The sequence below is a fragment of the Miniopterus schreibersii genome (genome assembly GCF_964146895.1).
Source record: "Miniopterus schreibersii genome assembly, chromosome: 1".
Classification (NCBI taxonomy): Eukaryota; Metazoa; Chordata; class Mammalia; order Chiroptera; family Miniopteridae; genus Miniopterus; species Miniopterus schreibersii.
In genome coordinates, this window is record NC_138101.1 from 48229596 (window position 1) to 48244489 (window position 14894).

The 14894-nt window shown below is 37.0% G+C and overlaps 1 protein-coding gene across 8 annotated transcripts in view; it reads right to left on the bottom strand.

Annotated features, from left to right (window-relative positions):
• Positions 1 to 5106: 5106 nt before the first annotated feature.
• LIN54 (lin-54 DREAM MuvB core complex component) overlaps positions 5107 to 14894 on the bottom strand; it is a 57560-nt gene continuing 47772 nt past the window's right edge. For all 8 annotated transcript variants that reach the window (XM_081162405.1, XM_081162401.1, XM_081162406.1 and 5 more), the window contains exons 12-13: positions 9995 to 10197; positions 5107 to 7038 (exon numbers count right to left, since the gene is read on the bottom strand). In XM_081162405.1, the coding sequence (XP_081018531.1) occupies positions 6837 to 7038; positions 9995 to 10197 (405 nt within the window). In that variant the 3' untranslated portion in view covers positions 5107 to 6836. The remainder of the gene's footprint in view (positions 7039 to 9994; positions 10198 to 14894) is intronic.

Here is a 14894-nt window from a genome sequence, read left to right on the forward strand (position 1 = left end):
AGTACAATTAATATAAAAAAATTGCAAAAGATTAATTACCAGGTAAAAGTTGAGTTTCATTAATTGAAATTTACCCTAAGCAGTATATTTTGATATTTTTCTATATTTTTTCTACCTCAAAGGTTTATGTTTTGAAATGTAATCAGAGTTGCACTACATTTTATAGAATATTGTGGTTTTGGGGGTTTTTTTTGCAATAGAATTATAGATTCACCAGGATAAATCTTATTTTTAAAGGAAACCTGTTTGTAAGTCACCACGTTTAACTTATTACTTATATAAATCCATTTTGTACCAGATCTTTACTTAAAAGTAGGTTTATATTTGTAGTGTCTTAGTTGCACTTGACTAATGTACTAATATATTCTGTATTTTAGAAATTAGTGTTTTGTATTATTTAAGTGCTGGATAAATTGGACAAACTTTGAAGATAATATTTCCATCACTGCCTTTAGTATAGTTAATTGCTCTTGCCCTAGTGAAAGTGTGATACCAGATTTACTTGATATGAAATATTTTTTATATTCATATTTGATTAGGGTTATTTAGTTTATAGATTCTACTCAGCATCTTGCCCTTTTTTTTCTTTGGAGAAAGCTAACATTCCCTTCAGAAATGTATCCCTCCTACTTTTCAACAAATAGTGCTGAAACAACTATATATCCACAAACAAAAGTATTAACTCTAGCATGGCCAGCGTGGCTCAGCGGTTGAGCATTGACCTAGGATCCAGGAGATCTCGGTTCGATTCCCGGTCAGGGCACATGCCCGGGTTGCGGGCTCGATCCCCAGTGGGGGGCATGCAGGAGGCAGCCGATCAGTGCCTTTCTCATCATTGGTGTTTCTCTCTCTCTCTCCCCCTCTCCCTTCCTCTCTCTGAAATCAATAAAGACATATTTTTTTTAAAAAGTATTAACTCTAAATGGATCAAAAACCTAAATGTAAGAGGTAAAGCTACAAAACTCTTACAAAGAAAGAAAGTTGGGACTTAGATTAAGTGATCGTTTCTTAGATATGAAACCAAAAGCACCATCAACAAAAAATAAATTGGACTTCATCAAAGTTAAAAATGTATGCTTCAGAGGACACCATCAATAAAGTAAAACAACCCACAGAATGGGTGAAAATTTTTACAAATCATCTAATAAAGGATTTGTATCTAGAATATAGAAAGAACTTTTATAACTCAATAAACAACCCAATTTTAAAAATGTGTAAAGACTATGAGTAGACATTCTTCAAAGGATATAAACAAAGGGCCTATAAATACTTGAATGTATGTTTAACATTAGCCATCTGGGAAATGCAAATCAAAACCACAGTGAGATACCACTTCATACCCACTAGGATGGCTGTAATTAAAAAAGATATTAAGTGTTGGCAATAATGTAGAGAAATTGTAACCCTTAAACACTGTTGGCGGGAATGGAGTCGCTGGAAACCAGCCTAGTAGTTCTTCAAAAGAACTGAGTTATCAAATGACCCAGCAGTTCTTCTAAAATACATATACCCAAGAGAAATAAAGGCATGTCCATGTAAAAACTTGTACACAAATTTCATAGCAACATTTTAATAGCTAAAAAGTGAAAAAGCCTAGATGTCCCACTGATGAATGATAAATAAAACTGTGCTGTATTCATGTAGTAGGTCACATAATAAATGTGTATTTTAGTTTATAACAAACTGCCAGAATTGTTTTTTGCCAAGTGACTGTACCACTCTGCATTTCAACTAGTAATGTATGAAATTTCTTGTTGCTCTACTTTCTCCCTGGTACTTGGTTTTCTCTTGAGGTAACCATTGAAATAGGTTTGCAGTGGTATTTCATTGTGGCTTTAATTTTCCTGATAGCTAATAATAATGAGCATTTTTTTGTAGGTTTATTTGCCATCAACATATTTTTAAGTGAAATATTTTTTCAAGTCTTTTGCCCTTATTTTAGAAGGTTGTTTTCTTATTGAGCATTAGTTACACATTCTGGAAATAAGTGCATTATCAGATGTGTTTTGTAGATATTTTCTCCTAGTTTATGGCTTTTCTTATTAATGTGTTTTGAAGAGCAGACGTTAATTTTGGTACGTCCAATTGATTTTTTTTTCTTTTAAGGATACTTCTTAGTTTCTTCATATCTAAGAAATCTTTGCCTAACTCAGGGTCACAGAGATTTTTTTCTGTTTTCTTCTAGGTATTTTGTAGTTTTAGGGTTTGCATTTAGGTTATGATCCATTTTCAATTAATTTTGGTGTGTGGTGTAAACTGTTCTATTTTCACATACGGATATCCCAGTACCATTTGTTAAAAAGACTTTTTTTTAAAATATGTTTTTACTGTTTTCAGAGAGGGAGAGGGAGAGAAACATCAGTGGTGAGAATCATTGATCAGCTGCCTCCTGCATGCCCCCTACTGGGGATCAAGCCTGAAACCCAGGCTTGTGCCCTGACCAGGAATCAAACCATTACCTGGTTCATAGGTTGATGCTCAACCATTGAGCCATGGCGGCTGGGCAAAAAAGACTACTTTTGCTCTTTCTCCAGTGAATTACTTTAAAAAAAAAAAAAGCGTCTTTATTGATTTCAGAGAGAGGAAGAGGGAAAGAGAAACATCAATGATGAGTCACTTCTGAACTGCCTCCTGCATGCCCCCTGCTGGGGATTGAGCCTGCAACCCGGGCATGTGCCCTCAGCTCAACCACTGAGCTACGCCCAGCCAGGCTCTCCAGTGAATTACTTCTGAACCCTTGTCAAAAATTGACTATATATAGATGTATATCTCTGACTCTTTTCTGTTCTGTTGATCCATGGGTTTAACTTTCACCAGTACCACAGTCTTGCTGAGCCTTAATGTCTTTAAGTCAGGCTGGAGTCTTCAAACTTCATTCTTTTTTCAAAAATGCTTGGCTATTCTAGTTTTACCTTTCCATGTAAATTTTATAATCAACTTGTTGAATCTACAGGTTAATTTGGGGAGAAATTTAATGATGTTGAATGTTCCAATCCATGAACATGGTATCTTTGTAAGGTATTTGATTTTTAAAAGTGTCTTCTACATTTCATATACAGATCTTGTACATATTTTTGTTACATTTCATGTTTTGTGGTGCTGCTATAAATGGTCATTCTAAAATTTGTTTCTAGATGTTGATTGCTACTATATACAAACACATTACTGCATACTGACCTTGTTAAACTCACTTATTAGTCCTAGTAGCTTTTTAAAAAAAAGATCCTTTGACTTCCCTATATAGGTATTCATATCATCCACAGACAGATATTGTCTTAATCATTTTCAGTCTATGGTGGCCCTCTCTCCCTTACTGTACAGTGACCTCCAAGATGTTGAATAGGAGTGCCTTGTCCCCAGTCTTAGGGAGAAAACATTGTCTTCATTATTCATGTTACCAGTAGGCTTTTTCCTAAAAGCTCTTTATCGGGTTTAGGATTCCTACTATTCCGTTTGCTGAAAAGTTGCATTTTAAAATGTTTTTGATTTTTTTAGATAAGAGAGGAAGGGTGAGAGAGACAAATAGAAACATTGATCAGTGGCCTCCTGCACGTCCCCTACTGGGGATCAAGCCCGCAACCCCAGCATGTGCCCTGACGGAATCAAACCAGCAACCTCTTGGTGCATAGGACAGTGCTCAATCCACTGAGCCGCACTGGCCAGACTCAGAAGTTGTGTTTTTGTAATCATAAATGGATGGGGGTTTTTTGTTTGTTTTTTAATGCTGGGTCAACCTTTTATTCCTGGGATAAACCCATCCTGGTCCTGATGTATTGTTTTTATATATTGCCAGATCTTATTTGCTAATATAATAAATTAGTTACATTAAATCTTTGACCTTATTTATAATAAACATTACCCTGAATATACTTTTTTATTGCTTTTAAGTAAAAACTAAAATGCCTTAAATGCTTTCATAAAACTACTTAAAACTAAATTTTTAAAGTTTTTTAAACTTTATAACTTATACTCAATAAAACTACTTGGATTCATAAAAAGTTCACATTTGGTCTATAATAAGAAAATGAGCATTAAAGCAGCCCTAAGAAGAAGAAAAAAAGATCTAAGTAATTTACATAAAACCACCCAAAAATAGAAAGTAACTACAATAGTGAAGGCTTTCTAGTGATTGGCTTCTCTCTGGGTTGCTGCAACAAAATTCCTATATGAAATGCTTAAGGGATGCAATATTATCAAAGGCTGGTAGGACTGGAGGTCCTGATTTGAAGCTGTATTTACATAAGTATTCTCTTAGTTATTTATGTTACAAAACAGTAAAGTAGAAGACTTTTCTAAAGGCATTTTTATTCCCATTTTACATAAGAATTGAGCAAATGTCAGTTGTCCATATCAAAAGATGGGGAGGCTAAAGCATTAGTCTTCCCAGAGGTGCTGCTCTGCTGGTTTTATTACCTATAACAAGGTTCTGGTTCCCATAAAGTCCAAAGGCAAGATCTTTAAGTTGCTTTTAGTTCTTGTAAGGTGTTCACCATAGGAATATCACTTAGGAAGGAAAAGAGTAGATAGAGTTTCTGCCCTTAAAAAAAAAAGGTAGAAAAAAGGAGAATGTCTCATTTCAAAGCAATTTGTTAATGATAATTGGGCAAAATGATAGGTTTAGTTTTTAGCTGTGTGGTTTCAAAAGTAATGTTAAATTTACCTAAAATCAGATATGTTTAAAAGAATTCTTGCATATTAAATGGTTAAAAGTGTTATTAAAGAAAAAGTGCAAAATCTTTTTTTAGAGAATAGTATAAATGTTTATTTTTTGTATGATTTACTTTGCTGTCATGTTTTTACAATATAGAAAAGTGTATTCTTTGAATAGCTCTAGTAAATATAAATTTAATCTTTCTACTTTGGGATGTAAATAGAGCTAAAAAATTATATACCCAACCCTCCCCAAATAGTCTTTTAAAATTGTTGAATTAATGTGGATATTAATCTTGTTCAGCAATTTGATGCAAATGCCTAAATACAAAAAGTTGTTTAGTAAGTACTACACACAAAGGAAAAGCCTTAATACTTTAGCTTCTTGAAAATCAGAAAAACTAGTAGCATTTGATTGCACCTTTATAAATTTTTACAAGCAAAACATTCTCAAGCAACGTCATCATACATAATCTATAATTGTAATCCAAATTTCACAAACATTTTCTGCACACTGTTATATAAATACACATCACAAAGGTGCAATTAGAATTGAAACACAGAATATGTACAAAATGAACAAAGTTTAGGTTTAGACCCAAAAGGTATTGTAATCTTTTGAAAAATAACTTGATTAGATATTACTTTATCCTCTTACACTAATTTACATTTATACAAATTTTAATTAAACATACTAGATAGAGGTGCTAAGAATGTTTGCACTATCTACATTTAAAGTTCACTGCACTACAATTTTATAAATCCAAATTTCAATAGGAAGATACTTTAATGAATAACAGAATCTTTTGGATTACTTAATTTCTATTGCCTTTATCTTGCATGTTCATATGAACATATATACATACTTAATACATACAACTATAGATTCCTTGCAGGAAATGTAATAATCATATACTAATAATTATTGAGGATTAAGGTTCCTATGAAAATGCCTGAATTCCAACATGGTTTTTTCTTGTCATAAAATCTAGAGGCCTATTATAACAGGCCCTTAAATTCATAAAGCTTTTGGATTTCTGAAAACAACTTCGGTTATTTTAGTAGTTATATGAAAACACTCATACCTTCAGCTTATCAAATCACTGACTAAAAATAATGCCATATTAAGCTTCCCTTATTAAAAAAATACCCACTACAATTTTGAAAGCTTTTTCAGAAGGCCCATTTCAGTAAATCAAATAACTCATACATTGGTTTGAAACCTCTTAGTTCAAAAGTCTATAAAGAAAATTGTTTATATAAATGAAAAATCCTTCCCTACGTTAATCTCTTAGAGCTTCAATATACTTTATTTCTCCACCCAAATCAACTTTTATACCTGATTATTATATAAGGTTCTATTTTACCACTACCTAATATGTTTAGCTTCTATTTATAGGAACCTTTCATTTTAATAGTACCCAGTAATCACCTTGACAATTTATTATTTCAAATACATACTACCTCCTTGAAAGAAAATGAAAACATCCCAGAGCATTTCTTAGTCACTTCTTGTTATAAAAACACACTGCCCATCCTTTGAGAATTAATTTACTATCCCTTAAATGTTTTATATGGTTTTCCAAAACAACAAAATAACTTTTATTTTGAAAGTGTGCCTATGGATTACTTCCCCTTCGGACATTCCCAAAGTGACAATAGGATATTCTTCCAGAATCCACCTTAAAAAGTCAATTTTGCTTTAAATTTAGTGCTTTTCTAAACACAATGACATTGGAATATGTTTCATAAGAATTTGTTTATGTAGACGTTCTATCTGCTTATATTCTAGGTCTAGTACCAGAGAATGGGTAACACCAATGCTGCTTTGGCTTTTTCTACTGAACAAAGTCATACAACGCCATACATTATAAATTATAATTTATAAATGTTCTTTGTCAATAGAGTCAGAGGATAGAACATCTAATTCTTAAGAAACACAAGCAAATTAAAAATCTATATAATACAATAAAGAAAAGTTCAATTTAGAAGGGGTATAAGCAGATTTAAGATTTAAAACGTACTAATTTCCTCATTTAAAATTTCTTCTCTCAATATTATAATTTCAGGTCTCACAAGGATTTAATTAACAATACAGTAATTGTTAAACTATCTTCCAGAAAATCAAGTGTCCCTGCACTTTCAAATTTCTGTACAGTTCCATTTATCAGTCTTTTGTGCAAGAGTTAACAATTCATAGCACAAGGGTCACTTTTTGCTTTTCCTGCAGAGTTGATGACGCTCATCAAGCATCGTCCGAATTCCTCAAGTATCATCCGTTCAGCTGCCGCCTTTGATTTTCCCTTCTTGTCTGCCTGCTCAGCCTGGGCAAGAAGGCAATTACACGTGGCTTCAGCTACTTCCTTAGTTACAAATGTAAATGGTAACCTGAAATGATTTTAGAGAGAAAAAGAGAGAGAGTGACGATGGTGCTGAATAACTACAGAAGGCGGCGGCACGGTTTCATTTGGAAATCTACTGACATTTTCATGATGCACTGGCACACTCAGCGTCACAGTTTATGCAGCGAGCACAGCACATCCTGCAGAGCTTTCAACAGCTAGGCCTGGTTTTATGATTGAGCATATTTTTAAAATCTTGTTCAGAAAATATAACATTTTACATAAAATACGTCAAAGTTTTCTAGTTAACTAACCTAGACAAAGTATCTAGTTAACTAAGAGATGTAATTCTACATGCTGACTTGCTACTTCTATAACAAATGTCCTCCGCGTTCATGAGCGTAAGGTCCACAAGTACAGTCTCTGCTCTCTTTCCTGTTGTTTCTTCACTGTCTGGAACAGTGCCTGACACACAGACACCCCAAGAGTATTTGCTGACTGAAGAAATGAAGTATTGGGAATCTAAAGCACTATCTCCTGAACAACACTAAAAATATAGTACTTTCCGCCCGGCTGGGCGTGGCTCAGTGGTTGAGCATCGACCTAGGATCCAGGCAATCGGGGTTCAATTCCCGGTCAGGGCACATGCCCGGGTTGCGGGCTTGATCAATGACTCATCATTGATGTTTCTATCTCTTTCCCTCCCCTCCTTTCCTCTCTCTGAAATCAATAAAGATATATTTAAAAAAATAATAAAGTACTTTCCCATATTGCCATATATTTGTAAAAGAAGAAAAAAATTAAGCACATCAAAATTTCGCACTGTTATCACAACAAACAAAACAAGGGGAAACCAAATGTTGCCTGTATATGGAGGCTCATTTGTAAAGACCCAAACTACTGAGTACTGAGAACAACCCATCCTGAGGCTTGCTATATGTAGCCAAGTGTTAAAAGCCTGCAGAAGGCTTTTAGTACCGGGAAACCTAAATCTAACCACTAACTCAGCAACTTGCAAGCAGTCACTGACTGAAGGAAACTGCAAAACAAAACAATGAAGCCTTTAATTAAAGCCCTCTATAACAAGAAAGGGCACTTCAGGATTCAGCCTGCTATACAGCTGTATAGAAATCTTTAAGATACAAAAAATACTTAAAATTAGAAAATGTTAAAATATTACAATCGTGTTAATATTACAATACTGTATAATTAGTAGTACTGTGTAACAGCAGTGCTCTTATATCACATCTGGAAACTAGAAAAGTAAAAGGAAAGAAAACTTCAAACTTCTGCTGCTCAAAGACAAATGCTACATGCTGGTATAAAAGTTTTAATAGTTTTGATTATAGTGTATAATTTTATATTTGTTTACACTTCATAATGTAAACATTTCCCCATGAAGATGAACTGGAAAGTTAATTGTAAGTGTTTGAGTGTGGCAATATGCAGATTAGATTTAATGTTCTAAAGGATTATTAAAAGCAGATGACCAGAAAGGATCCCTTATTAAGGTGTCGACCCATTTCCACTTTATTCAGTCAAGAACCATTTGCTGATTATATTACAGTTGTAAGAGTTCTTTAAAACTAATATTTGTAATATTTTGTAGAAAAGACTTACTTTTATACGGTATTGGATCTTATTTCAACTTAGACACTTTAAATGGTATGCCATTTGCACAGCTCATTCCATTTAGTAATTCCTCAAATTAACCTCTAACAAACTCTTTAATATAAATCCAAGTCAGTAAACTTGTTGAATCAGGCCCTGCCAAGCACTACAACAGAGATGCTTTTCTCCTCACAGTCCATGGTAAGGGTGGCTTGAAGGCTAAAAAAACAGGCTCAGAGATGAAGTTCTTGTTGAATTCATAAACTACTACAAAGTGCAGATAGTATTTAAACTCAGGTCACCTTACTTTAAATGAAGCTCCAGCTTTTCTACTCCAGAGCTCAGCAGTCTAGTGAAATAAGGAGCTACAATAATATGGTGTTTGGTGCTAAGAGGCAGGGAAAAGGCAAGAGAAGGTAATGTGGACAAAAAAGAGGCCACATACTAAACCTGACACGCTCGGGAGGCCTGCGTGGCGGCCTTACAAACTCAGAGACCTAAAGTAACATCATAGGATGATTTGAACTTAAAACTTTCTAACTAAAAGCAAGTCATGTTGGGTATTCCTGTCCTAGGCCAGTATCTTTCTTGATAAAGGTCAATCTTTACCTTAACCGAGCCAGTCCATAGTCTTTTTGCATCTATGATAACCTTTAGAATGCCAGGGTAATTTCCTTTTTCCAAACCCCTCAGGGCACAATCTCTCACCAGAGCAGATCACAGAGCCCCACATTGTTATTATCATGTTAATTGTTAACTGTTAACTATCCTATACTCACCTTTGTAAAAGAAATACTATGTGTCTGTTTGTTTTACTTTATCTAATCCCAGAGATCTCCTGGCTTTGCTTTCTCCCATCTCCCTAATCTAGCACCAATGAATTTCATAACATCCTTAGATTGTTGTGTATAAAATAAGGTGCAAAACTACCAATCTCTGGAGCATTTTCTCAATCTGTTGAGATTTTGCTTCCCCGCAACTGTCCGCTCAGTTTGGCTCAAATAAACTCATAAAAATTCTTACAGGTCTGGACATTTCCTACATTGAGAGTAAGAAAGTGCAAAAATATGGATAATGACACAGCCAATAAGAGATATGAGAAACTGAGTTTTCTTAGAGGTTTGTCAAATGACATAATTGCTCATCTTAGTAGGGAGAAAGCCAATGAAATTAAAGCAGAGTGAACTAAAGCACTGTGCATTTTAGAACTGTGCAATGTGTCTAACAGTGGTTTTTCTGTTGCCTTTAAAGTCCTTTACAAGTAATTAAAGATAGAAAGTGCAAAAATCAGATTTGCAACAACCAAGAATAAACTCAATTTTGTTCAAAGGAGAAACTTTACCCAAAAGGAATATTCATGCGAAACTATAGAGATGAAACTGCTGACTTACTTTCCTCCTCCGCTGTTCAACGCTGGTGTTGGTCTAGTAAGCAAGTCTGAAATCTGAGAGGATAACTTAGTCTTCGCCGCGGTCTGCTGCTGTACCCTTACTTCAGCTGCATCTGCCAAGTGCATCAATGTCTTCCTTTCTGGGCTTTCTTCAAAATTCTTACAGCCAATACATTTGCATATTGAGGAACACATTATTTTTGCCTAAAAGATTTACAAAAGAAAAGCTTCCAAATCAAAACCAAAACAACTTACTATAGATAATCAACAGATAAAAGAATTAACTGGTCAAATGACATAAAATAGAAACATCTCTTGCAGACAAACACTAATGGGCTAACTCCATGGGGATAGGTAGATATTCTTAAGTCTGGGAGTGGCTATGCAATGTTTGTGTTTGAGACCTTCCATGTCATTTCCCCCCCACTAAAGATTTTCCTCCTGGTAGGAAAAACATGTTCTTTATAAAGAATATGAAGGATACAATACATTACAATATTAAAATATAGGGGTCATCCAGAATGAAACCACCTCAGTCAAGTCATCATTAACATGTTGGTGACCTCCCACCAACATGTAGTGATGCAAACACACACTATCACATGAAAAGGATTTAACAGATGCTGTTTTTCTTATGAGTATCTCCCTCCCTGAATCCCCTCTCCAGATTCCTCAAACCCTTCAATAGGCCATATTAAATTAGTATGTCCTTTCATGAAAAAAATATGCAGAATATATGTATACTTATGAAAAACACAGATCTCAACATATTAACTCACATATACAAGTCTTTCATTTTTTCAGTTTGTATTACAAAATCATATTCCCACTTTTCTGCTTCTTTCTTTTCCCACATTCTACCTCAAGGAATCCCTCCTTCCAAGTCATCTGGCCTACACCGAATTCATTCTATTTAATGGCTGGGTATTAATCCCTAGTATTGATGGGCCACATTTTTTTTTTTAATTCTCACCCAAGAATATTTTTTCCATTCCTTTTCAGAGAGAGTAGAAGGGGAAGAGGGAAAAGAGAGAGAGAGATCAATTGGTTGCCTCCTACACTCTCCACGACTGGGGCCGGAGATGGAGCCTGCAACCAAAGTACGTGCCCTTGGCCGGAATCGAACCTGGGACCCTTCAGTCCACAGGCCAACGCTCTAACCACTGAGCAAAACTGGCAAGGGCAATGGGCCACATTTTATTTGAGCACTCACTCCCCTATTGATGGGCATTAGTTTCCAGTTCCTGGGTGCCACAAACAATGCAAAGAAAGATTTTTTGTACATATAATGTTTTTACTTCTATAAGATATGTGGGCTGAAAAGAGGCCACATGCTACTTGTCAAGCTCAGGGAAGGCCTGCACAGTGACCTTGCAAACTCGAGAGACCTAAAGTAAACACAAAGGATGGTCTGAAATTAAAATTAAAAAAAAATATGTCTATTGATTTTAGAGAGAGGGAGGGAGAGAGAAACATCAATGGTGAGTCATTGATGGGCTGCCTCCTGCACGCCCCCTACTGGGGATCAAGCCTGCAACCCAGGCGTGTGCCCTGACCAGGAGTCAAACCATGATCTCCTGGATTATACGTTAATGCTGAACCGCTGAGCCATGCTGGCTGGGCTGTATTACATTTTAAGAACCACAAGAAAGGTACTAATATTTAACAGGAACTCAGAAGGGAGAAAATAGAATGACAAGGCATCCATTTGGCTTTGCTAATTCAACTTATTTTATGGTGTAAAAAAAAGGAGGGTGGAGGAAAAAGGTCAAGAAAATGCACAACCCTTTAAAAATGTAAACAGTCAACTCATTCAATTAACAAGCTGTGAAAGGAACATAAATGTTATCTAGGTGCAGACCAACTGCACCAAAAAAGTCAATTCAATTCAAAAGACCAACAATTCAACACAAACTGTCAGGTAACATCAAAGCTAATTCAGTCAATCAATTAGCCACTGCTACTCATAGTTTAATGTAGTCCAAGTTTTTCTACTTCTTAATTGCTTAGAACGACAAATTAATTGGACATTGCATATGTCCTGAATGTCAAGGATTTGATTATGATAGGCCAGCTTACTCTCTTCTAACATATTTTAACCAGTCTACTGGCTTTTCTACTTTTACTGATTAACAGATTTGTTAACCAGTTCAATTAAATTATTAGTTCACATATGTTTGAATAGCATGTATTGATTGTTCACTGCTACACATACGAAAGGGTTTCTTTATCCTTCTGACCCAGCTTTACATCAATTTCCATTTTCTCTCTTTTTGTGGACTTAATTTTATGGCTTACTTTTTTACATACTCATGACAATTTTTATGTGATATGGTTTACTAATAAAAGCCACCTATTTGGTCAGGTGTTACAAAAAAGTCAGACAGAAAACAAGATGGCGGCGTAGGTGACAGCGGTACCTGCAGCCTCCCACAACCACATTGAAATTACAACTAAAATACAGAACCACCATCATTCAGAACTTCCTGAAATCTAGCTGAACAAAAGTCCTAAAACAAAAGAACTGAAGATGCACATGGAGACTGGTAGGAGGGGTGGAGACACGGGCGGAATCTGGGCTGAATCTTGGAGACACAGCTATGGTCCCACATGCGGTGCCACAGTTTAAAGCCAGGAGTGGTACCTGGCAGCAACGAGTTTACAGAAGGAGCGAGGGGTCCCAGCCCCACGACAGGTCCCCCAGGCCAGGGTTCAGGTGCCGGAAGAGAAGTCCCCACAACTTCGGGCTGTAAAAACCAGCAGGGATTGTGGCTGAGTGAGCAGAGGCTGCTGGAGTCCTAAGCAGCTCCTCTTAAAGGGCCCAAGCACGGACTTACTCGGACTCACTCCTCCCTCTGAGCTTCAGCGCTGGGCAGTAGCTTGAAAGGAACCTAGGACATTCGGGGAGGAACTAACTTGTCTGGAATCAGGGCGAGAGCTGGTGCGGCAGTTTTTTCCCAACAGAAGAGCTGCAGAAGCTATTGCTCCTCTGACAAGCCCTTCTTCCACAGAGCCCTCAGGCAGGCGCCTTCTCTGAATCTACATCAACCTGACTCACACCTTTTGCCCCACCCTGGTTATTCCCAGAGACCCCGCCCCTCCCTACTTGCAAGCTCATCCAAACCATATCCAGTGTCTTTTCTATGCAAGTGGCCTCTCTTGCCTCAGGCTTAGGACTTTCCTAAAATCTCTCAAACAAGCAGCAGCGTGCCCCATACAGCTTGATAAGTGGCCCCAGGCCTGGCACTAGCGGCAGCCTGCATTGGCTCATATCTTGGCCTCTCCTGGGCACCTCCAAGCCCAGCATAAGTAGCAGCCAACTACAGTTTGCTGTGTAGCTCAGGATGGGTGGCCCTGGGCAAGGCACTGGCACAGGCTGACTCTGAACCTCCAGGAAGGCCCCAAAGACAGTGCACCTGGTGGTCAGCTTCAACCACGCTGGATTACAATCCTACCATGTCCACGAGTGACACAATCAAGGGGCGGACTCAATGAACACCAAAGCTCCAATGAAGTAAATCCTGCTCCATCGGGGTGTCTTCAGCACAGCAGTTCTTTGGCTGTAGCTGCAGTTGGTTCTCACAGCCAGTTGGTTTGGGGGTTAATTCCTCCCAGGGACACCAATAACAACCAAGGCTCAACTACAACAGGACAGTGCACACAGCCCACATAGGGGAACACCTAGAAGGCCCAGCTCAGGTGACTGGGGAGGCTGAGCCACTGGACCCTACAGGACACCTACTACAAAAAGCCACTCTACAAATTCCAGGAAACATAGCAGCTCTTCCTAATACATAGAAATAAACATCAGGAAGCAGCCAAAATGCAGAGGCAAACAAACATGTTTCAAAGGAAAGAAGAGAAGAAATCTCCAGAAAAGGAAGTAAATGAAATGGAGCCAAGCAAGCTACTAGACACAGAGTTCAAAATAATAGTTATAAGGATGCTGAAGGATCTTAGTAAGGCTATTAAAGAAACCAGTAAGATCATCAGTGACATAATAAATTATCAGTCAGAAATGAAGCCTACACAAACTGAAATGAAGAATAATTTACAGGGAATCAACAGTAAAGTAGAGGACGTTGAGAATCAAATCAGCAATTTGGAATATGAGGAAACAAAAAACACTCAACCAGAAGAGCAAGAAGAAAAAGAATCTAGAAATATGTAGTATAGGGAGCCTCTGGGACAACTTCAAGAGGCCCAATATTCACATTATTGGGAACCAGAAGGAGAAGAAAGAGAGCAAGAAATTGAAAACCTATTTGAAAAAATGACAGAAAACTTCCCCTACCTGGGGAAAGAAATCGACTTACAAGTCCAGGAAGCACAGAGAGTCCAAAGAAGAGGAACCCAAAGAGGCCCACAGCAAGACACATCATAATTAAAATGCCAAAGATTAAAGACAAAGAGAGAATCTTAAAAGCAGCAAGAGAAAAGCAGTTAGTTACCTACAAGGGAGCACCCATACGACTGTCAGCTGATTTCTCAACAGAAACCTTGCAGGCCAGAAGGGAGTGGCAAGAAATATTCAGAGTGATGAAAAGCAAGAATCTACAACCAAGTGACTCTACCCAGCAAAGCTAACATTTAGAATTGAAGGTCAGATAAAGAGCTTCACAGATAAGAAAAAGGTAAAGGAGTTCATCACCATCAAACCAGTATTACATGAAATGTTGAAGCGTCTTCTTTAAAAAGAAGCTAATGAACAAAAGAACCTGACAAACAAAACAGACCCAGAGACAATGAAGCATGTAACAGATAGTTGTATCTCAGAGGGAAGAGGGATAGAGGGTGGGAAGAGATTAACCAAAGAAGTTATGTGCATATATGCATAACCCATGGACACAGACAATAATGGAGTGAAGGCCTGGGGAGGGGTGGGAGCGAGGTGAAAGGGG